Source organism: Macaca fascicularis, chromosome 13, assembly GCF_037993035.2.
Source record: "Macaca fascicularis isolate 582-1 chromosome 13, T2T-MFA8v1.1".
Lineage (NCBI taxonomy): Eukaryota > Metazoa > Chordata > Mammalia > Primates > Cercopithecidae > Macaca > Macaca fascicularis.
Window position 1 is genome coordinate 6282176 of NC_088387.1, and position 24883 is coordinate 6307058.

At 40.5% G+C, this 24883-nt stretch overlaps 1 protein-coding gene across 50 annotated transcripts in view; it reads left to right on the plus strand.

Annotated features, from left to right (window-relative positions):
• Nucleotides 1–24883, plus strand: part of MAP4K4 (mitogen-activated protein kinase kinase kinase kinase 4) — a 191719-nt gene that overhangs the window by 101641 nt on the left and 65195 nt on the right. For all 50 annotated transcript variants that reach the window (XM_045368703.2, XM_015433294.4, XM_074011139.1 and 47 more), the window contains 2 exons: nucleotides 19733–19858; nucleotides 21126–21236. In XM_045368703.2, coding sequence (XP_045224638.1) covers nucleotides 19733–19858; nucleotides 21126–21236 — 237 coding nt within the window. The remainder of the gene's footprint in view (nucleotides 1–19732; nucleotides 19859–21125; nucleotides 21237–24883) is intronic.

Genomic DNA, 24883 nt, shown 5'->3' on the forward strand with positions numbered 1-24883 from the left:
AGTTGACTTCTGTGGATTTGATCTAAAATGGGATTAGGGAGCCAGCTAGTTGATGGGCTGGGTTTTTAGCATCCGAACTTGCCATTGTAGCACACTGTTAATCTGTGAATGGCCTCAGCATTGCAGGAAGCCAGGCTCTCTGCTCCAAGGGCAGAAAATCCCCTTAGAAAGCTGCCTTCTGGTGAATGAGCAGCCCGTGAGAGTACAGCCCCTCTGTTCTGTTCTTCCACGTTAGCCTGCAACATCTGTGCCACAGGTCAGACTCTCTCCCTTGATTTTTAACTCTGTGCGCTAACAGGGAACCCAGATTATATTTTGGCTGTGATCCTGTTCCCGAGCTTGCATTTTGTTTTGCAGTTTGTTTTTATTGCAAAACAATTGTCCATTGAAGCTTGGGCATTATATGTAGTTCAGTATGTGTCAGAGGTTTTAGGTGATGTTTAGAACTGTGAAAATGATTTCGTGGTGGGGTGAAAGAATTTTATTTCTGACTGCTCTCCCTAGTACTCTCAGGTGCTGATTGGTCTCCAAGTCTGAGTGCAAATTCTGCCTAGATGGAAACCTGCCTCTGAAAAGGGACTGCCACTATCTGTTGGTTATCTGATGGTTATCATGATGTCCTTGGGGCTCTGAAGTCCCCAACGTGTCCAGGGGGCTTTTCTCTGAGCACAGGAACCTTGTGCCAGTTTTCTTTTACCCGTGTTTCTTTTATGTCTAGACATTCCCAGACACTTTTTTTCACCCCCTAATATACCTGTGCTGTAGCAGCATGGCTGACAGGTCTTGGGAAACCAGTTCTCGAGGGTAGCTGTGTTTACTCGCCTTTGTCTATATGAGCACTGAGTTCAGGAGAAGTGTCTTCCTATGTACAACCCTCAGTAGCTTTTAAATTTTTATATTTTGGGCCGGGTGCGGTGGCTCACGCCTATAATCCCAGCACCTTGGGAAGCCGAGGTGGGTGGATCACGAGGTCAGCCTGGCCAACATGGTGAAACCCTGTCTCTACTAAAGATACAAAAATTAGCCAGGTGTGATGGCGTGTGCCTGTAATCCCAGCTACTCAGGACGCTGAGGCAGGAGAATTGCTTGAACCCCGGAGGCGGAGCTTGCAGTGAGCTGAGATTGTGCTGTTGCACTCCAGTCTGGGTGACAGGGTGAGACTCCATCTCAAAACAAAACAAAACAAAATATATACACACACACATATGTATATATGTGTGTATATATATGTATGTGTATACACATACACCTTTTTATTGAAGTGAAGCATGCATACAGAAAAGTACACAAATTATAAACTCAGTAAATTTCCAAAAACTGTACATAACCCTTCAATGGACCGGCACCTAGATCAAGAAACAGAACTTTGCCACTTCTGGGGTACCCAGGAGTGCCCTCATAGGCCCCTTGCAGTCACTAACTGTTCCATGGAAGGGTGACACTGTCCCGACTTCTGTCAGCACGTATTACTTTTGCCTGTGTCTGTTCTTGATACAAATGGAACCATGTGGTACTCTGTGTCTGGCTTCTTTCAGTTAGCATTGTGTTTGTGAGGTCTACCCATGTGGCTGCTTATAGGGAGAGCTCATTTATTCTCATTGCTTTCAGTATTCTGTGGTGTCCCACTAACTTCCAAGTGAATATGTCCCTGCTGTTGATGTAATACTTGTTATGTGGCAGGTGCTGAATTGAATTGCTGCAGAGATAGAAAGGAATTTACCTAGTCTAGGAAATTCTGTGATGGATAAGAGATGCTGGGATGCAGGTTATAGGAAAATATTCACATCTGTATTTCTCATAGTTTGGGCATGGTTAAATATCTACTTCTTTTCTGACTTCAAATTGTATTATCTTAATTGCAAGAGTCCTGAGAAAGAGTAGATGATGTTGCTGGCGTGTGATGACTTGGGAACTTTACTCTCTGCTATCTTTGTTGGCTTACAGAGCTTTCCCCACTATTACAGGTCTTCTGCAAAGAATTTGTGCGGTACTTCTTGGGATTCTTGTCTGGCCTGGGACTCACTGCTGCTTCCGTCTCACCCTGTTTCTGGGGCTGTCTACTTTCCTACCGACTTTGCTGCACTTGCAGCATGTCCTCCCCCTGCTCCCTTAGGGTGGTGTAGGTTTGGGGTGGATTAAAGATAGGGAGACACAGCCAAATAAAATTCCAAGCAAGCTTACGTTCTTGCCCCACCCCACCCACTATACCCTGCTCCTGTCCCCACCTTGTCCCTTACAGATGATGAAGAAAGAAATCACTTCAGTTCTACTCATTCTTGATTTTAATGAGAAGGATGTTTTAAAAGCAAGGTCTTCGATATGACATTTTGTCATACCTAGGAGAGCAACAATAACAGCAGTAACTGCTAGGTTGAGGTAATCTGTAGTTAGGTGGTATTTCCTGGTGATGAGTCATTTCCCCCCCCAGGTCCCCTGGGGATCTTTCTTTCGTGAATGAGTGAGGGAAGGTGTTTATACAAGAAAAGAGTGAATGCCTTCATTTCAGCTGTTTCACTTTTTTTTTCTTTTTGGGACGGAATCTCGCTCTGTCGCCCAGGCTGGAGTGCAGTGGCACGATCTTGGCTCACTGCAAGCTCTGTGTCCCAGGTTCAAGCACTTCTGCCTCAGCCTCCCTAGCAGCTGGGACTACAGGCATGCGCCACCACGCCCGGCTAATTTTTGTATTTTTTTTTTTTTTTTTTTAAGTAGAGATGAGGTTTCATCATATTGGCCAGGATGGTGTCTAACTCCTGACCTCGTGATCCACCTGCCTTGGCCTCCCAAAGTGTTGGGATTGCAGGCGTGAGCCACTGTGCCCTGCCTCAGCTGTTTCACTTTTAATGTGCCGGGTGAACTTGCTTTTGTTCACTTACTGAAGATGCTGGGTTTTTCTCCCCCTGAAGCTAGAACTGAAGAAGACTCCCTGGTTATTTTTTCCTCCTTAAGTTGTTTAGAAAGCAGAAGAAAACTGTTTATTTGGAAAGTGACTGTGCAGATGTTTTTGTTCACAAGGGAAAGGAGGAAGAAGGCCGTTGAGATAGAGGAGATTACAATTTGGAGCTACGGTTAAAGCAGCACATCTGCCTGGGCCTGGCTGGCCCTGGTGATTCTGTGTGGTTGGGCACATGTGGAGTAGTGTTGGCTCATAGCCTCTGCAGCCTTTTTTGAGTCTGTCTTTTACCTTTCTTTTTTTTCTTTTCTTTTTTTCCAAGACCAGGGTCTCACTCTTGTCACCCAGGCTAGAGTGCAGTGGTGTGATCACAGCTCACTGCAGCCTGGAACTCCTGGACACAAACAGTTCTCCTACTTCAGCCTCTTGAGTAGCTGGGGCTACAGGTGCGTGCCACCACACCTGGCTAGTTTTTTATTTTTTAATTTTTTTAGAGATAGGGTCCCACTATGTTGCCCAGGGTAGTCTCAAACTCCTGGGCTCAAGGGCTCACGTAGTCCTCCTGCCTCGGCTTCCCAGAGTGCTAAGATTATAGGCATGAGCCACTGTTCCTGGACATCTCACCCGTATTGTAGCCCAACATGGCACTCCTGTATCATGATTTGAGGAACCGACTACCTTCACAGAAAGTGCTTTATAATGACATCAGAGTTAATAGGGTGGGGTGGGGGATGTTAGGGTAAGTGCCATTTCTGTCTCATCAGTCTCTAGACTGATGGTAACCCATATGACCAAAGGTGCTTTTCTGTATTAGTCCTTTCTCACATTGTTATAAAGAAATACCTGAGATTGGGTAATTTATAAAGAGGTTTAATTGACTCATGGTTCTGCAGGATGTGCAGGAAACAGTGGCTTCTGCTTTTGGAGAGGCCTCAGGAAGCTTTCAGTCATGTCGGAAGGCAAAGGGGAGCAGGCATCTTACATGGTAGAAGCAGGAGTGAGAGAGAGAGAGAAAGAGAAGGAGAGAGGGAGGGGGAGGGGGAGGGAGGGAAGGAAGGAAGGAAGGAGTGCTATCCACACTTTAAACAACCAGATCTCTTTAAACGACCAGATCTCATGAGAACTCACTGTCGCAAGGACGGTATCAAGAGGGATGGTGCTAAACCATTCATGAGAAACCCACTCCGTGATCTAGTTACCTCCCAGCAGGCCCTACCTCCAACATTGGGGATTACGATTTGACCTGAGATTTGGGCCAGGAAACATATCCAAACTGTATCACCAAAGATACTTCTTCACAGTGAAGCCCAGCAATGGAAGTTTTCTTCAGGATAAGCCCATTGCCTTACAAATGACCATCAGTTCTGGTTGTTTTCCTTGTTTTTATTTTATCGATTAGGAGGATGGGGAGAAGAATACCCATGGCTCCTTACCTTGCTGGCAGAACAGGATAACTGAAGATGAGGGCTCTGTGGTGTGGGTGCTGCCTTTGTGCAGCTTGTGCCCAGAGTCCTACACAGAGGAATGGCTAGTTTTGTGCAAGTGAGGGACCCTGCGTCTTCCTTATAGCCACAGAGCCCATGGCTGTGGGCTGCTCCTGTTTCTGACACAGCAGAATTCATAGATGCATGCTGCTTCAAGTGAGTTCATGCTGGATGGTGAATGTTTTCTTAACTTTTTGCTTTATGCTAGTTTAAAAGTTCAAGGCTTTTTTGGCCCTTTGACTTTACTGGTTACTTGTGCTTATCAGGATGGTAAGAAAATTAAAATGTATTCCCCCCGTTACACCACCCCCCAATTTAGTATACCTACAGTGGTGAATTTTATGATTTGTAAATTATAGCTCAGTGAAACTGCTGGAACAAAAAATTTAAGTGACTTTTGAAATCGTATTTCTTAATTTTTACTTTCTATGAAATATAGTTATTCCAGGGATAAAATATAGAGAAGTAAAAAGATGAAAAAAATTACACTCATAATTACATCACCTTGGCTTAACCCTGTTAAAACATTAATGTATATATTTTTAGTTTCATTTTATGTGTATGTGTATGTGTGTGTGTATGTATGTAGATAAAGTTATTTTTTAAAAGATGGAAACGTTTTTTTCTCTAACAGTAAAATAATGTACTCATCTAGAAAACTGGAAAGTGGAAAAATATTTTCTTATAGTCTCTCCCCCCGACGTTCTGGTGTATTTGCAGTGTTTGCGGAGTAAAGCTATTTCTTATGGCTGCCATTCACTCAAGGAAAGCCCCCCAGTCAAACGTGTTTATCTGTGTGGCTGCATGTAGTTTAAAAATGAGTTTGTATTTATTTATTTATTTTAGAAAGATTTCTCCTGAATAATTCAGATGGTGAATTCCTTAATCTTGTTTAGTCTCAACTACATACTTCGTGCAACTTTTTTCTAGTCACCACTTCATGGTACACTTCTACAACTTTGAGCTTGTAAATAGTGTGTATATATGTTATTTTCATGTAGTGATTTTTTTTTTCCTGTTCATACACTTTGGACAATGTGGCTTTTAGATTGTAAATTACTGAAGAACAGGCCACTGTAAATAACTTCATAATACTGTCTGTCTGAACAGACAAGCACTTTTTATTCTTAGTGTTTTTTTTTGTTGTTGGCTTACAAGATCTTGAAAGGTGGTTGCTAATCACCACCATACATATGGTGGTTTAATCAATATATTTTCCCTGATAGATGCTTCTTCAATGATACTTGTCATTGTCTTTATTATTTTAACTCATCTGAATATAAATAAAACTGAAGTTAGGGAAAGGAAGCAGCATATTACTTAGAAAAGGCCTGATGACTTTTTAAAACTTAAGTACTATTTGAAACCTCTCAATAAATTGCTTGTTTTTCATAACTTGACTCAAGCCTTCCATCAGTTGCTTAGTTAAGGTGGTTCAGCCCCAGTACTTCTTTATTGTATCATTGTCAACATCTGTTGCTTTGTTTGTTTGGAAGGAAGATGGCCGGCTGCTGAGCCTGTCTCAAAGCTGGACTGTGACATCGTGTCTGTGGTTGATGGACACAGCTGTGCAATTTCTGTGTGTGCTTGGCAGCACTATCTTCAAAAACATCTGGTCTAAAGATGTAGTTCTCTTCTCCTGCAATTGTATGTAAATTATTTAGTGCATAATGGGATAATGCCAAGTACACTTACTTGACATGAACACATAAATGATTTAAAAGCCCAACATGATTTTCTGTGCCGACCCAAAGAGTTCAGTGAATTGGAAGATTCATTGTCTAACTGGGTGTGTGCATGTATCACTTAGTTTGGTGCTAATACATCACATGCCATGGATATGCTAATTTTCTTCATTTTAAGTGAAGGAAATGGCTGCTTTGGTATAATAGGTAGCAAAAGCAGGAGGGAAGCCTTTGGCTAAACCATCAGGGTGAATTTAGTTTGAATCAAATCTTTCAAGGATTGCTCTGTCTAAGATACATTCCTCAGCATCTCCTGTACATGTTTTTAAGGGATGTTTAGAGAAGATTCCATAGTACCACTGTGCGTTTTTTTAAATATAGGTAATTGTGCATGTTTTAATGATATTTATATTATATGAATACATGTATTTAATTATATTTGCATTATATATTATGCATTTATATGTTATAATTGATTCGTACCCGTAATTAATATATAAGCAACCTCATTAGCCTCTTGCATTGGACTTGGTGAGAGGCTTCTCTAGATTGGCTCTTATTTTTATAATATCTGAAAAAATTATCAATACCGTTTAAAAGAACAAAGGTCTGCAGGATTTGTTACTTATTATATCCCTCAGGTTTTATGATTTTCTTTCCCCCCAAGTAATTAAAGATGTCTTCAGTGAAATTTACCAGTGAAGGATCTTAGCTCTGAATAGCAAGCCCCAAATTAACCCGTTATTTACTCTGGGCTCTCAGGTGGCTTTTTTTCCTTTTAGTTTTGAGGTTTTCTTTTTAAAGGTCTAAGCCTTAGAGAACCTTAAGTTTTAAATTCATTATTTCTTCCATTCTGTGTCTATTTTTAGTTAGAAAAACTGATAAACCCAATTAATTCTGCAAGCATAGGTTACAGTATTCTGTGCCAGTTTTTTGCCCAAGTCTTACTATTCAGGAGAAACACTAGCTGTTGAATGTGCACAAGTCTATAAGCATCCATGCACAAGCCAGTGCCTTATGCACACTGCTGATAGATTCCAGTGTGAGGCTGCCAATTTATACTGAGCCTGGCAGGAAATGAGGGCATTTTCTTGATTTCTTTTAACAGACTTGTTTTGTTTTATTAAGTTTAGTTAGTCTGGGCTCAAGAATGTGAAAATAGGGCCGAGCAAGGTGGCTCACGCCTGTAATCCCAGCACTTGGGGAGGCCGAGGCGGGTGGATCACAAGGTCGAGAGATCGAGGCCATCCTGGCCAACATGGTGAAACCCTGTCTCTACAAAAATACAAAAATTAGCTGGGCGTGGTGGCGGGTGCCAGTAGTCCCAGCTACTCGGGAGGCTGAGGCAGGAGAATCACTTGAACCTAGGAGGCAGAGGTTGCAGTGAGCCGAGATTGCACCACTGCATTCCAGCATGGCGACACAGCAAGACTCTGTCTCAGAAAAAAAAAAAAAAGGAGAATGTGAAAGTAGTTTTGCTGGCCCGTGGGTTCCGTGGTTTCATTCTGTGTAGTGTCATTCCCTGTCTGGTTTCTTTTATGCTGGCTCTACCCAGGTTTCTTGGCTCCTCCTTGGCAGCTGCCCAAGTACACATGGAATGATCTTTCCTCACCCTCCCAGGTGTTGACTCCCCTTCTCTCTGCATTTCCTTGTCCCTGTGCTCTGCCTGCCTCTGTATCTGCATTGGCCCATGTTGTCTCTTTGACGAGTCATCTGTCTCCCTGTCCTGTCCCTTCTCGCTCTTTCCAGTGCCCCACGTGGTGTTTGCTATGAGTGGGCCCACAGTTCATGCTTACTGAATGAATTTATACCAACGGATGGGCATGTGGATGGGGCACTTGTTAAAATCTGCCAAGGAAAGTGGCGTGGCAACTTCTTGGCCTTCATTTTTTGGGTAACAGCAGATGGTAAATTTGGCAGTCGGTATTGTTGGTTGGAGCTGGATAAGTTGAGCAGGTTCCAACATGGTAATATCCTTTGTGCTTGTGAATATGGGTTGGTAAATGGCCTTTCAGGGTCTTCACTGGAGACATTTATTTGTGTAATTTTAACTGATTTAAGTTTTTGTCTCCATCTCTGTAAGTCAATACACACTCTTGGAGGAGAAGGTACCTACCACTTGAGAGACTTTGTATGTGTTTTCATGACAACAATACATTTACTTTTTCTTTTGTGCAGAAATTTAGTTCCTCCATTACATTCAAGGTAGGTGTGTGGTAGTTCATGGTCCTCCTTTATTCTGACAACTACATTCTTCTTCCTTTGCGCACGCTTCTCTCCCCCTGCACCGTGAGAGTTCTAGTTTTAAAACAATTGCTTCAAGTTAGCCAGACTGACTGAGGGGACTCCATGCAGACTTTGCATGTGTTTTGCTTCATAGCCATTCAGAGTACAGGGAGATGATGATCACAAGACAGGGAGGACTGTGTTGTTCTTTAGGGAGTGATGTTGTTTGAATCTTTGCAGATGGAGGGTATCTGCAGTGTCTGGAGGCCTTCTTTTCATGTCTTTGGTCCAGCCACTCCTGCAGCCTCCAGTCCACCTCCTCACAGCATGCGTATGTGTCCCTGTGTACTTGCAGATAGATGGAGTAAAGATAAAGGAACACAATGGCAAGTTAATGAACTGTTTTAAGACCAAAATGACTTACTACAGCTTTATGAAATGTGTGGGTAGTAGACTGCCTTAAAGTTCTGTATAAAATGATTAATAGCAAAGAAAAAAATTGCTAATAACTTACAGTATCTTTCTGGTGATTGTTTTTAAAAATGTGCATCTTTGCCGTAAACAATTGCCATACAGTGTGCTTACGGTTCTGGATGGGGTGGTGGGATGCTCGGGGACGCTGCTGAAGTAAAAGAAGTAAGTGCGAGATAAAATAGCACCAACTTGTCTTCTAAATTTGAGGAAACCTTGTTTGCCTATTTAAATTGGATTACATTAATCCTGTATTATTGACTTCCACTATGAAGTTAGAGGTTTATTTAATGGAAAACACTTTTTTTCCTGTATATGATAAAATTTGTATTTTCAACAATAATCTTTTAAAATTACATTCAAGAGAAAAATTATTTTCTGATAAAATACGAATAGTACTCAATGTTAGTAGTAATATGTATTGTGTTCAGAGCATGTCTCGGAGCGAAAACACTAAAAAGGGAGCTGTGGCCGGGACCTGCAGCAGTGTGAGTGCCGGTGGTGGTCACTCTCCTCAGTGCTCTGGGGCGCAGTTGAGCAGTGCCAGCCTCAGCAGTTGTTCGTATTATTTCCAGTCGAATCACATATTGAAGATCATTGGTTCTCTTCTCCCTCAGTCTTTTTGGTATCTTTGAATTTTTGGCATCTTTTCACATTTTTCCAAGAGAAGCACTTGCAGTTTATCATTATCTTGTATGAACAGAGGTAATGACGTACATAGTTAGGACATACATTGCTGACTGTTGTTTAGAAGAGAGGATATGGGACATATTTTTATGAGTTCCTGTGGTGGTGGAGTATAAAGCATTCAACAGGATTTTCCTCATAAGGATTACTTACATAGTGGGCTAGAACTGAATATACTGGTTTGGTTCAGAGCAGAACTTCTCCTTGGGTTTAGTTAAGGTCGGTTTGAGTAACTAGTATAATGCAGATGGTAGCCCTGTAGAGTCAGATTTCCTCAGAGCTTTGTCAGGTGTAGTAGTTTTTCCATTGGGACTGTGAAGCTTTTGATTTTGCGTTTCTCTCATTGTCTCCCATTAGATGGTTTGATACGTTTCTAAGAAGTAGAGAAAATTGAGAGGGAGAGACTTCAAATTATTTTCCTAGTTGGGGTTGAAAAGGAGGGAGGTGATGTTTAATTACTGAAGGCTTGATGACTGGTGCCACCCTATAGTTTTCTTCCACACCACAGTGTTAGGAAATGATTGACACAGGTGAGAAGCTGGGAGAAGCGTTGAGTGACCTCCAGATACAGGCTGTGACATTTTCTGCAGAGAACGTTCAGATGCAGTATGACATTGCCAAATGTATGCTTATACCTGAGTTTTGTCACCTAAATGTGTTTAAGTGAAGGGTGTCTATTAGGAATTAAAATACCTTGATTCTATTTTCTATTTTACCCAAGTCTGTGACACTTATTCATGGTCTTTTTTGAGTAACTTCTGTGGAAAGCATCTTTGAATTCTTAGAGCTAAGAGAATGGTTCTTCATATGTGGTTCCCATGAGGCTCTTCCAGAGACTTCTCCAGGGATGTGAGCTGTGATACAGAGGTCACTCCGTTGTATTTGAAGTGGAAACTGCCATTTCATAAGAAAGACAGGATCCCTTTCCAGATTCGCAAATTATCCACAACGAAGAGAATTATTTGAAAGTAACAAAATGGTAGTGCCCACACGTTGAAACTAAGGCTTTTTTCCTTGTTACCGTGTTGGCGGATTATAGCAAATTTTCCATTTTCCAGGGAGCATCAAGAGCCAGGGTGATTTTGGTTTAATATCATGACATTTGAAAGATAGCTTTCCAAGGAAAGATTTCACTGCTTTTCTCCAGGTGATCATTGTTTTTATTTTTTCTTCCTTTTTTCTACTCACTTATGTGGTGATTCATGAAACATATGAGAATAATACACAAGCAGGAGTTGGGGTAGCTTAAGAAGCAATAGTGGAGGAGACAGGAAGACTGAGGAAAAAGAGTGAGTAAGGTAAACCATGAAACATATCAGAATTCGGTGCTTTGCTTCTAAGGTCCTCAAGGTCAGAGTTAGAAAGTCACGGAACTGTGTAAATACTAGCCATTGACCCCGCCCTCTGAAGTCCTTGCTTCTCCAAGTAGGGTCTGTGGAATAGTTACTAGCTTCATTTTGACAGCCAATACTTTGATTCACACACAAATCAGTAAGTTGCTTATAGCAATTGAGGTCAAACAAAAATTATTTAAATGATGGGATCAAAAGTAAATTGATTTCAAACATCTTTCTTGTGGAGTTTTTCCTATATGTGACTTAAATTTTTTAAAAAAATTATGATTATATTCTTCTGTTGGTGGGAAAGTAGGAACAGATGACCTGTATGATAATGTGGGGCCTTTTACTCTGCTACTCTGGTTGAAGGGTTGAAACATCTGTAAACCCAAGTTGTTGCTTTTTAAATGCACTGGGTTCTAATTTAATGGACCAGAAAAAGCAAATTGGGTGTCAGGTTCCTTCATGGGCAGATGCCCAACAGACATAATAGTTTATACCAGTGGAGGTGTAGGTTGTAGCTTTTGTTGAGTTTTTTTTTTTTTTTAATCTGTGAATTCTGTGATCAGTGTTATTCCTGGGTTAGTGTCAGATAATTTTATCCCCCCCCCCCATATGTATATGGTCCAGCTTCTTTGCATGCCTGGTAATTTTTAATTAGATTCCAGACTTTGTTAATTTTACCTTATTGGGTACTGGATATTTTATGTTTTTTATAACATACTTGACCTTTGTTCTGGGATGAAGCTAGTTCTTGGGAACAGTTTGATCCTTTGAAGATTTTATTTGGGGATTGTCACATCATGTAGTCTAGGTTTATTTGGCCCCACTTTCGAGGCCAGAGTCTCCTGAATCCTGTGAATGATGAGTTTTTCCAGTCTAGCCAACGGCAGGAGGCACTGCTTCCCATCTGTTAGAGCACTGGGTACTATTCCGAGGAATCCTTTAGGATCAGGCTCTTTCCCTTACCTCAGGTGGTTTCCTCATGGGGATGTGTTGATAGTGTGCTACTGAGTCTTCTAGGGGGAATTGCTTGTTCTCTGTGCAGCTGTCTCCTTTCTCCTCAACTCAGAGACTCCTCTGGGCGCCGTTTAGGTTTCCTTTCCCTTTGCTGCAGCTTGGAGTCCTTCTCAGGGCAGTAAGCTGAAGTCTGCATGTGTTTCCCAACTCTCAGGGTTACTGTCCTTGTGGCCTGAAGTCTTCTAAGCGCTTTCATATGTTTTGTCTAATTTTAGTTGTTCAGGTGGCAGGATAAATCATCTGTCCTTGATGCTTTATTTTGGCCAGGAGCCGAAGTTCCCTTCATTCTTTTTTATTGAAGACACATTTTGTCAAATATGTAAGCAGGAGCTCTGGTACCTGTGAGTGCGTGGACGAATCCAGCATGAAGTGCAGAAACACTATTGCTTATCACACCCTCCTTCAGAGCTGTGCTCCTTGTTGCCATTCCTTTCTTGGACCCGTTTTTAAGGTTTTAGACAACACTCTATTCAATGTGTATTGTACTCTTTCCCTCCTTGCGCTGTGGGAAGCTTCATGGGGTTTGCCACTGGGTTAGGAAGAGGTATGAATAGACTGAGGCAAGATTCTCCTCAAGGGACCTTGTGGCAGGTCAGGAAAGTGAAGACAGAGGATGGTAAGTGCTCCACCTACCTTCTCCTTTTGCTCCAGGAATGACTTAAGTCTGGAAGGAGCCAATAGTAAGAAGTTGCGTATCCGGATTGGTACGTCATAGCAAACAGGAAGAAGTGACCATGAGGCTAAGGTCAGAGCCTTGTGGTGCCACTGACCCAGTTGAAGGCAGTTTAAACAGCCAGGCTGTAGTTCTTCAGGCTCTCCTAGGCCTCCCTGCACAACTGACCATTGGTGTCAGCGGCCCAAGCAGAGAAACTGGTGGTGGCCCTCGAGCAGCAAGGAGGGGAGAGGACCCTTAGTCCAAGGACAGAAGGAGATGGACTGTGTGAGTTGCCAGAAAGCTCATTTTGAATTCTTTGGGGGCCAGACTTTTCTATCCTAAAGTCTTATTTATTTATTTATTTTTTCCAAATTAGGAAAATAGTATATGACAATTGTAGAAAATTAGGCTATAATCTAGAGATAATATTTGGTAGCATTTCTCCCCTCCTCCTCAATGCATTCATTTAAACTGAGTACTAGTATGAACTATTTCAAGTATATTCTTGAAGACACTTGTACCCATGGTATTTTGTCTATAGATTAGGGCTCGACAGGGTCAACTGTCAGGATTCCTGGATGTTGATGACCTGAAGCTTTGGAAAGATCTAATAGTTTCTTTTAGATCCTAGAGGAAATAGTGGTCTGACTTGAATTTATTGTTTGAGTGATATCACCATGTTCGTTATTTGCCATGTGGTGCTTTTTGGTGGGGGTTTGTCCTTCTTGTGGGTTATTCAGGCAAGCATCAGTCTCCCAAAGTTATTGATGGACAAGTGATGCAGAGGAGAATAGAATGAACTATATTCACTATCTGAAGTCCTCCCCACCCCCATCCATCCAGGTGAATGGTGTCATTGTGTAGTTGTCTTCTATATCACATTATTTTTAGATACCAGCTGAGTAGTGCAGTCTCATTGAAAGATTCAGCAGGTGGCACTTTGTAGAAGATGGAGGGATCCAGAGTGCGTGCTGGGGGCTTTGCTGTGTGTAGTAGAAATTCTGTGTTGTGCTTTCCATGGAGAACAGGGTGGGTCTGGGGCTTCAGGCCATGGCATGCTGGGTTTGGAATCCCAGAACTAGCTCATTGGTTCAGTAGCAGAACTAGAAAGAGGATGCATTTTGGTTTGAAATGTGCTCACGACAGACAGTGCTTTTTCTTGAGCAGGCTGTCGTGAGTGTCTTGATTTCCATTTTAGTTATGTTAATTTTGTAATTTTTCCGTCGGTTTTTATTGAGACTGATCTTGCAGGGGGGAGCGGATTAATTTTAAGGAACATGTAATTTCTTCCTTTGATCAGATCCTATAGCCTTAATTTTGTTCTGGGATCTTTCCTGTGTAGTTATATTCATCTATGATTAGTTGAATAGTCAGTGAATTTAAGTTGTAATGTGATGTGCCTGTTTGAGGGAAAAAAATGGATTAATTCTGTGCTGCTTTCATTGGTGTGGTACTGAATAATACTCTTAGATGTAGTGGGATTTACCAGGTAAAAAGTGATCAGTTCTCATTTTTCTACCCGTTCACAGTCACATAAAGAAAATATTCAGTAGTAGTTGACAAAAACAAACTTGTAAACTGGTTTTTAAAAACAGTTATGTTCATTTGTACATTTTGGTGCTGAAATCTTCCAGAGATGTATCTCATTTTATCAGTCCTCTCTCCAGCTAACATAGAGTGGTCAGTCAGTTGCTTTTTTCTTTTATCCAGCTGTCGCCGAGTCTACTTTTAATTCTGTAAAGAGGGTATGCCAGGTGAAAGGTTTCATTTCACCTGGCAGATGCTCAGAACATTTCCCAGTCCTCTTGGATTCCAGTTAGCTTATCTGAAGTCTGCCTGTCTCTCCTCACATAGTTACTACCATTGATGGAATGAGAAAAAATTTAGGTAACAAGTTTGAACAGCATTTTAAGGGGTCATTAAAAAACAACAGAACACTCATACCATGCACTCCTGTGTGCTCAGATGGTGGAGTGGTAGGGCTTGTCATATGACAAACCCATGGCTGCTTGTGAAAATTACTTCTTTGCAGATGTTCCCTGCCCCACCCCCACCCTCTGACAGCCTGCAAGGCGACTCAAAACTCATCTCCTAGTCAGGTCCTAGCCTGAGACAAAGGCCTTTTCTCTGAGAGTTTGCTTCCACTGGTTAAAGTCCAAAATGCTAATTGGCATCAGCTGCATTAAATCACTAAGCGGGGGCTAGCAGCTGCCACACCATTTGAGTAACCAGGAGGGGGACCTTTTTTCCCTTACTAAAAAGGCCTCTCTCTCAAGTTACTCTTGATTTTGTTTTTCATTTGTTTATACTTGTGACCTGCTAAAGAAGAGCATGGAGGACACAGTAGTTTGGACTCTGCCTGGACACATGGAATATATAAACTTCCTCTATGTAGTTTTGCCAACTCAACTTTATGTATGGGATTTTTTGTTGTTTCTAAATTTCAATTTTAGCTGGCCGCAGTCTGTTTTCTCCTGTATCTTTCCAGGCCACATGGAGTGTTTGTTTTTGGTGGTGCTCATGGTGGTGGTGGTATGTATGTATGTACTTAAGTGTTGGGATGCAACCACCAAACATGTGTTTAATAACCGAAAGGAGACTGAAACTCAGAAGTTGATTCATTATGACCCTACTCTAAAGACAACATAAAATACTGTATAATAAGCATTAGTCATAATTAGATTTCCAGTTGTAGCTGGCTCATAGCCATTGGTAGATTCTGTATTTCTAGTAGTGTTTTTTTTCTCCAAGTGGGCACGCATAATTGGACAGTAAATGACAATTAGTGGTGCTAACTACCTTTTTATTTTATAAGATGTGTAATAGTCATCTATTTTGAAATCATAAAATCAAGAGAGGAAATGTTCAAAGTATATATGAACTTGATCCTAAAACAGTAATTTGGGGGGATAGTATTATTTCCCTGCAATGTATTTTGTAGTTCATTTTTGTATGCTTCCAGGATTTGACTATTTCAGACCTGGGAAATATTCTGGCAGGTGACATTGATGGGATCACTGTATTTCTGGGTGATATTTGGGTGTTTCCGTCATATTAGAAAAACTATTGCCAGACTTGATTGTATTTTAGTTGTTCATCTAAATCATTGATTCTGAGATGCAACCCAGTTTTGAAGGTGTTAGAGTGTGTACTTTATGGTTGACTGCTTCATGGTTTCATGACATAAAATAGTGGTGGGCTGCATTCAAGGGCACTTCAGATTCAGTGAAATACATGGTCCCATGGTAATCTGCCACCAGTATTTACCAATGTGCCTATTCAGGAGTTTTCACACCACTGGACAGTATGGAATTTAAGCCTATGAGAACTTTAAAATGTGTGCGGATTTTTAACTCGGTGAGCTGTGAAAATATCGAGTGCTCTTGACTCTTTATTACACAGTGGTGAACAGGTTAGATCCTGGAAGACATTGGTTTGTGTCACTAAAAGGAAAAAATACAAATGGAACCTAGTGGAAATATTTTATAATTCTTAATTATTGCTCAGGAAGCCTTTCATGGGAGAATCATAGGTAGCATTTCTTTCTGTCAAGAAGTGGAAGCTACTGGCAGAGCGTGATAGGGAACAACGGCCCTGGAAATAGTTTAGCCACTGCAGGGAGTGGAGGTAGGCAAAGGTAAGGGTTGGATTGCTGAAACGAGTCTGGACAGTCCAGTAAAATTCACTACTGTATGAAGTTCTTATTACAGGAACAAAGTTAAAGTCAATATTTGGATTTTCCCCTATTCTAGTTCAACGTAAGATTAGACGAATGGCTAACTAGAATAACCAATGTTGTCTTGTTTCTGTGTAGTTTTTATACCCCATGTCCTTACAGATTTACGGACTTTTGGATAAAAGGAGAAAAACGGTTAGTTCGCTTTCTGGTCACCCAGCTGCAGTTCAGTGTACGGAAAATGGGATGTTTGGCTTTTTAGAGCACATTAACCATGGACCTTATCCTGGGAGTGACACCACATGCCTTTTCAATGGGCCCTGTTTACAGCCACTACCCTGTGCCAACTCTTTTCAGGAGCCTACCTGTCTTGACAAGCCTCATTAGGGCTGTCCCAGGCCACTCACTGCTTGGTCAGGAGGCCTCTCGGAAACCCTCAGATAGCACTGGGAGTGAGTTGTGGTGAGTCAGGAGGGAGCAGGCTCGATGTGCCCCCATGCCAGCAAGCCCTGGTCACTACTGCTCATCATACTGTACGTGTTGATCTGTGTGTGCAGAGAGCACAAGATAAAACTTTTGAGGCGTTAGGTTTCCTACTTTTATTTGGGGCATGCTTCCTCATGTTCTATGGAATAAACATTGTTACCCTTTTCTGTTTTAGAATGAAGTTCCTTTGAAGCAAGGTCTCAAATAGAAGTGTTTCTCTGTTTTACTAGCTAGTCTAAACACTGGTTTTGTGTAGAATTAAGATGGTTATCTACTATTGAGTATCTCATTTTTCTTTGCTGCTTTCAACATGGCCATATTTAAATCTCAGATAGAAATTATACCTATTTGGTAGGACTTTGCAGGGTTTGAAGGAGAATTATTATATCAACTCTATTGGGTCATGTGACTGCTGCCATATTTGTAGTCATCTATCAAAGTCACATGACAAGTGTGCCTGTAGAATATATAGTTGTGCATCACTTAACAGTGGGGTTATGTTCTCAGAAATGCATCATTCATTAGGCAGTTTTGCTGTTGTCCATCATCAAAGTGTGTTTATGTAAACCTAGATGGTACACATGGGCTACCTGGTATGGCCTATTGCTCCCAGGCTGCAGACATGTACAACGTGCTACTGTACTGAATAGTGTAGGCAATTGAAAAATAATAGCAAGTAGTTGTGTATCTAAACATAGAAAAGAGATGGTCAAAATATGTTATAAAAGATAAAAAATGGTACTTCCCGCATAGAGCTCTGAACATTAATGGAGCTTACAGGGCTGGAGGTTGCTCTGGGTGAGTCAGTGAGTGGTGAGTGACTGTGAAGGCCTAGGACTACTGTACGCTACTCTAGACTTCATAAGCATTGTACACTTAGGATACACTAAATTTGTAAAAAATATACTTTCTTCAGTAATAACTGTAGGTTACTGTAATTTTTATTTTATAAAACTTTTAGGTACTTTTGTAATAACACTTAGCTTAAGAAACATTGCATAGCCGTACTAAAATATTTTCTTTTTAAAAATCTTCGTAAGCTTTTTTCTGTCTTTTCTAACTTTTTAAACATTTTGGTAAAAAATGAAGACAGAAACACACACGTTAGCTTAGGCCTGCACATGGTCAGGCTCATCAATATCTGTCTTCCACCTCCACACCTTGTCCCAGTAGAAGGTCTTCAAGCCAGTAGCACACATAGAACTGTCATTTCCTATAATAACAATGCCTTCTTAGGGATACCTCCTGAAGGATCTGCCTGAGGCTGTTGTAAGTTCACTTTTTTTGTTGTTTAAATAGGAGTACACTTTAATATAACAATAGAAGTGTAGTAAACAAACCACTAACATAGTCATTTATTAAGTATTATGTACTATACATAACTATATGTGCAATAATTTTATACAACCGGCCATGCGACAGATTAGTTTAGCATCACCACAAGCAATGTCAGTAGGTGATGGGAATTTTTCAGCTTCATTTATTAATTTTATGGGTTCATTGTTGTATTTGCAGTCCTTTGTTGACTAAGATGTTATATAGTGCATGACTGTATTATAATACTCTAGCGTTTATATTTCAGAACCAAGCTGTAAAGCTGCCATCTTGAGAATTACTATTCTAAGATGACTACATGTCTTGTTATACATTTGTTTTCTAAAGCAGTAATGTATAACTGAAGTTTGTATTTTAAAAATTGTTTTTCCCATCTGATCTCATTAATATCTAATTAATGATGTCACAGCTTTTAAAGTATAACAATTTGCAAATCAAACTTCCTTTAGGCTTGTAAGGCCTTAAGAGTGGTTCTAGAGGTGCTAGACTGAAGCAGTAAGTAGCAGTAAGTAGGGTTCTTCCAAGTTGTGTGTAAGTGCATGCATACACACACACACAATACACACACACGCATGTACATCTAGGCTACTCAGAGCCCCTACTCTTACCTGGAGAGAGAAGGACATCAAGTTATGAGTGGGATGGTTGTGTCAGTGTAGAAAAAGTAAGGACATTTTAGGGGACTAGTCATCTTTTCCTTTTGAAAATGTATGCAGTATAGGGGATTCTAGAGATCTGGTCATCAGATTTCTCCCGATCTTAAATACTGTGCTTTTCTAATCAAGGATGATTTTCCCTTTCCTGCACAGTTCCTGTTCTTTCTCACTTTAACTCTGCTTTCCCTTCATTCTGTGCTAACTACAAATCTTCCTTAGCCTGACTCTTCGCAGATAGTATGTCACGTGCATATAACAAGGAACAGAGTGTCTACCTGGCTGGTGTGCACAGCTTCTTCTCCAGGTTTATGTGAGAGATAGGCGGAGATCACAGACTTCCCAGCCTTTGTCATTCACAAGGGCAACTTATTTTTATTTTCCAGACTTGTGTCACTATCTGTTTCCTTCATTCCCCACCCTAATCTTCTCACACAAACTCTGGGTTTCTTCCTCTGCTCATCTTACTTCAGTAAACCAAGATGCTAGGAGAGGAGCCAAGTCTGAAACAATGTGCTCAGTGATGTTTTGTTCCTGGGACCCACTGGACTCAGCTGAACCTCTTCCCGTTAGTGGGTTCTCACTGAGCACACCGTCACAGACTGCACCTCCAGCCTGCATTCATGTATTCAGTACTCTGCCCTGGCTTCACTAGAGGGTGCTGTCGTGCAGGGTTGTTCGAGGTAAACGTTTTCTGGACTTAACGGACCAGATGATCTATATTTGCAAAGGAAACAGACTTTCCACGTGATAAGTTCAAATAGTATCAGTCATTTCCCTTTTTTGGTCCCATTTTTACAGCTGAACAAACCGAGGCTCAGAGAAGTGGAGTGCATTTCCAGAGGTCACAGTTAGTGGGAGAACTGGCCAGGCAGCCCCCTCGCACTGTCCCTGCAGCTCTCCGTGTCTGTCTTTACCTCCTATGCATCACGTCCTATAATCACACTTCAAAGGATGAGTCCTCTAAGATTCCTGTTCTTGGCATAAGGATAAAGTGAATGCATATGTGCCTCTGCTCCTGGAGGGTGGGAAACGTGTGTTCCTTTCCTTATTGTATGTGGTGTGGGAGAAGTAAAGTCATGCACATCATTCGGTAGCCACACATTTTATTTTTATTTTTTCTTAAGGATGAAGAGGAAGAAATCAAACTGGAGATAAATATGCTAAAGAAATACTCTCATCACAGAAATATTGCAACATATTATGGTGCTTTCATCAAAAAGAGCCCTCCAGGACATGATGACCAACTCTGGGTAGGTGGATGTTTCCTGAGCATTTGTGGGTGTTCCGTTTGCTTGAATTGTAAGGGCGTGGCGGGGGTGGGGGCTGGGGGGAAGGGAGGGAAGAAAAACCATGAAGAGGAGCAGTAAGTAGCTGGCAGATTCTAAAGGCTTCCTTGGCCGATGTCTCTGGGTTGACTATATGCTGGTTGTTTATTGTGATATTGATTTCACATTGCATGGAAAAAAGTTAACTTTGTGTTTCAGGAATAAAATGGCAGCATCTAGAAGGAATGTGATCAAATAGCAAGGAAATTAGGAGCTTGAAAGCAATACAATAAAAACTTTATTTATGGGAACAAAACTAATTTGAAAGCCCAGCAAATTGAGCTTACCACTTGGAAATGAGAGACAGATCTCAAGAAACAAACTTCTGTCAGTAGCTTATCAATAGTATTAATGATAATAGTTAATTAAATTACAGGGAAATTTCTGGAATTGACACATTCAACCTTATCTCTTTTTGAACACATTTATATTCAAGATAATGACCTGGAGATACCATCAGATCTGTGGCTATCACATTATTTAAACTTGCAAAGCAGGAAGATAGATGAATACTTTTTGTATCAGTATTTTTAAAGGGCCGTTACAGAAAACATCTGCAAAATTAAATAGAAGGGAAAAAGTTTACTCTGTTACCATTGCCCAAATCAGGTCACAGTTAAAATTTTAGAACAGTTCAGTTCGGTTTATTTTCTGGGTACTTTAAACATACCGTTGTGATCATATTGTTCAAACATTCAGATACTGTAAATATTGTATTAAAAATTGTATAACTGCTTAAAAATACTATTTTTTATTCGTATTAGACCCAGTTAATATAAAATATAATAGTTTGAGGATCATAATGTGAAAAATAGAATGTTTTTGAGGCAAAATGGAAAAGAATGTTAGGGAATATTTGAGTCAGATATTTGATAACTGGGCAGTGATGAGGAGCAAAGTGGTCTTCCTGTGCCCACGTGCTTCTGAGAGAGAATGAGCACTTCAGAATTGCTGTGCTTGGGTGTGCCGTAGAATACCAGACACTCACAGTCTGCTGGACTAAATACGTAGAGCGAATACATGGGACCGTGAAATGAGCTTTCAGTTCTTTAGGTGCCTCCAAATTATTATGAGTTATTTAGGAGCATCACGTTTCCAGGTCTTTAGAATAAAGAGATGGCATGGCGGTTAAACTGGTTTTCCCAATTTCTCCAAGATGTGTTACTCACCTTGTGTCTTGTCTGCCCTATAGCTTGTTATGGAGTTCTGTGGGGCTGGGTCCATTACAGACCTTGTGAAGAACACCAAAGGGAACACACTCAAAGAAGACTGGATCGCTTACATCTCCAGAGAAATCCTGAGGGTGAGGAAAGTGGGTGGCTACAGTGCTCCAACCCATGATCCTGTGCTTCCATTTTCATTTTCCCAGCCCCAAGTACTTCTTTGCATTACTTATACATATATAGATTATTCTCTTTGACAGCCAAGGATTCTGTATATCTAGCTAGCTTTGATAATTTTAAGCTACATCATGATTTGACTCTGGCAAGTATGTAAAGAAGGTTGACTTAAATAAAAAAAGCATTTCTGTATTTCCCTGAATTTACTTTCCATGGCATCATGACATACCTATTGGCAGCTTTCCTTTGAGTTAAAAGGAAATCAGAGTGGAAGGGAAGAAAAATAATCTCCAACTATTGTTTTTAAAGGAATTCTGTGTATAAGCTTATAAATAAATACTAATGGTGCTGAATGCTGGTTTTCAAAATCACCTTGAAGACTTTGGTGTTAGCTACTAGAATCTGTTACAATATTTATGAAGAAAAGTTAGAATGTTTAATATTATTGACAGCCATTTGGAAAGCTGGCTAAATATCTTAGAGTAAGTTTCTGAACTACTATTTTAGCAGCTTTTAAATGTTTCTTTTGAGTAGTAAAGCCATGTTGACGGCACAGGCAGAGGGTTTCTAGGATTTCGTATTTGAGCAGTGCATGAAGGATATTACCAGTGGGTCTCTTCCTTCATTTGGCTATCACAGTTTTTCTCTCTACTTCATCCCTGAATTACACACAGACATTACTTGGTTGCATTTCATTTACCTCCCACATTGAAAAAAAAAGATTGTGAAGTTAAATTGAAGCCCAATTCTTACGCTTCCCCCACTAATAAAAAAACTTAAAAGTAATGAATAAGTTATTTTAATTTTTTTAATAAGTAAAGTTATCCCACTTTTTATATGTAAGATTCATAGAGGATTGCAGGTTTAAAAACTGCCATCTAGACTTCCTAGAGAAACGTTTAATTTTTTTTTTTTTAATTTAGATATTTATGTAGTCCTTGAAAAGAGGCAATTCCCCTAAGAAGACTAGTTGTGGGGGGTGGGGTAGGGTGACAGGAGAACCATCTTTTTATAAACACTTGCAAATGTCATTAAAATATCAGGATCTTTTATGAGTATAACAGAAAGCAGAGCCTAAATGTGGGAAACTTTCCTGCCCTATACTACTGTAAAGGAAGTCAGGTACTGGGCCAGGTGGATTTCTTCTATTAGTAACTAAAACTCTTTAGCATGGTAGGCAGGATAGAACATTGGTTGAGTGGTTGGAGACTAGCATAAGTCATACCTGGGTTTGAGTCCTGCCTCTGCTGCTTACCTATAGCACACCCTATGTTATTCAACTTTCAGGACTTATTTTCTCCTCGTCTGTACATTTTAGATACCAACCTTTTGAAATTACTTTTGTTAGGAGAATTCAATGAGTTAGTGTATATTAATCATTTAATGTAACATTTGGATACATAGCTACCTATCAGTGACTATTAACTGTTGTCATTATTCTTTGTTTTAAACACCCACTCTCCTGCCATACACATCCCCACCTGCGCACCCACGCCCCTACCTTTCTTATATAGATATCTCAAGCAGAGAAGTAGCTTTTAGCTTAATGTCCTAGGCATCAAATGTATTTCAGCCTTCAAAGACAAATGTGTTTCTATACCCAGGCAAGCGTTGTTTACCTGTCATATGTAACATGTACATTTAGCCATTTTACCATCAATAATCTCCAGTAACATTTAAAAAAAGCCAAAGTTGTTTGACGCCTCTAAGCCAGCTTGAGTGTGACATGTGAATGAACATCTTTTTGAGACACAGGAAATCTTTTTCACCTCACTGGGCATCTGAAACACGAGCTGCCTTCGCCTACATTTCATCTAGAATGGGAATTTTTCCTTGTGACAAAAGTTTCAATTAACTAAAAACAAGCAAATGCCTCAGGGAGAGTTCGTGTGTCATGCAGTAGTGCGTGTTCATTATAGGGGTTACTAAGAGTTGGCTTTGGTAAAGAGAAGGCAAGATGATAAGCTGGAGGTAAGGCCTCATGAGAAAGGAATGCAGCCACCCCCAGAGAGATAAGCTGTGTTCTCAAAGACGGTTGGGGTTAGACAGTTTCTGTGGTGGCAAAACCTTTCCTCATTTCTCACTAGATGTTGGATTTAGACATTATGATCATTATGATCAGACCCTTTGAATGGTGAGGGTCCTAAGCAGGTAGGCCGCAGCCAATAGAGAAGTGCTTTTTGGAGCCAGCACACTGTTACCCTCTGGACCACAAGGCTTAGCAGCAAGGCCAGCATGTTCTTTTCAGCCCACTTCCGTGTTTACATTCTACATGGCAGTATCTTCATATTGAACATGGGAACTTAGAGCTTTCTGTAACCAATGCTGTATGACAGCCTTTGACTGCTCTTTTGTTCCGTGACCATGCATGATAGAGAGTTTAGGGGAAAATGTTTCCTGGTTTAGAAACACGGATGCATTTGCTCAAGGATAGTGCTTCACTGAGTGTTTGGACTTGGCGTCTCTGCTAAGGAAGAATAATTGTGGCCTGATTTCTGGTATGGGACTAGTTGAACACACATACACTCCCAGGTACTTAATGGCAGAAAAAGGTTCTTTTTTTCCAAATAATCATATAACATTGTTGCAGAGCTATTAGATACACTTAATTCCCTGTAGAAGCAGTGATCCTGTAGCAGTATAGACAGGAAAACAGGCATTGTTCCATACATTTATTGCCGGTAATGAACAAGAGTGCATGCAAGCCACATTTGTGTGACAAGATGTGGGTGCTTATGTTTGTTGTTAAGATAGTTCTGTAAAAGTTTAAGAAGAGGTTGGCAAGTTAGAAAACAAAAATGAACTGAAGTAATAGAAATAGGAATTACGAAGAATTGGGGAACTTAGCTTTTGTGTCTCTCCTTTTGCTATTTGAAGTTATACCATGCTGAGAGGAGGTACTTTGTTCCTAACTATAGCAATAAGGTACCATATATTTTTAGTGCTTTTTTCTCTAGTCAGTGCTTTGTGGTATAATACCGCACATCCTGTGTTGTGAAAAATAAACAGAGCTGTCAAATAAGCTTTGCTCTGTTTCCTAGACAGACCAGTAAATGAATGTTTAGAAACCCCCTATGTTAGAAAAATTAGTATTCTAGAGGAGCTGTTGTATTTAATTAATATCTTACAAAGTAATGATAACAATAAAACCCCATGAAAAAAGAATAAACAGGAAAAAAATCAAATAACCCTTACTTATAATCTGCCCTTTTTGGATTGAGACATTTTAGAGTAAATAGGTTGCTTGTATCTTAAGGAGGTGAGCTGTATATTTGGCTTCTCTAGCTAAGGACAGAATAAGTAAATGAGTTGTGAGAATGATGCATTACTGTCTCTTGGACCATATTTGGATGCAACATGTGTTTTTGTTCTTCCACCACCTCTTGTAAGAGACAAGCTTTTGGGCCTCATTCCAGATACAAGGTCATCAAAAAGTGTTATATGCCCAGTAGGTTTGTTTCCTTGGGAAAGAAAGATATTTTATTTGAACACGAGGCTCTTTTTGACAGCACAATCATTTTATGCTTGGGATGGAGGTGGGATTGATCAGCACTTAGCAGTTTGTCACTGTGCAGTGGGAAGGCTAGCCAGTGTTAAAGAGCCAGATTTC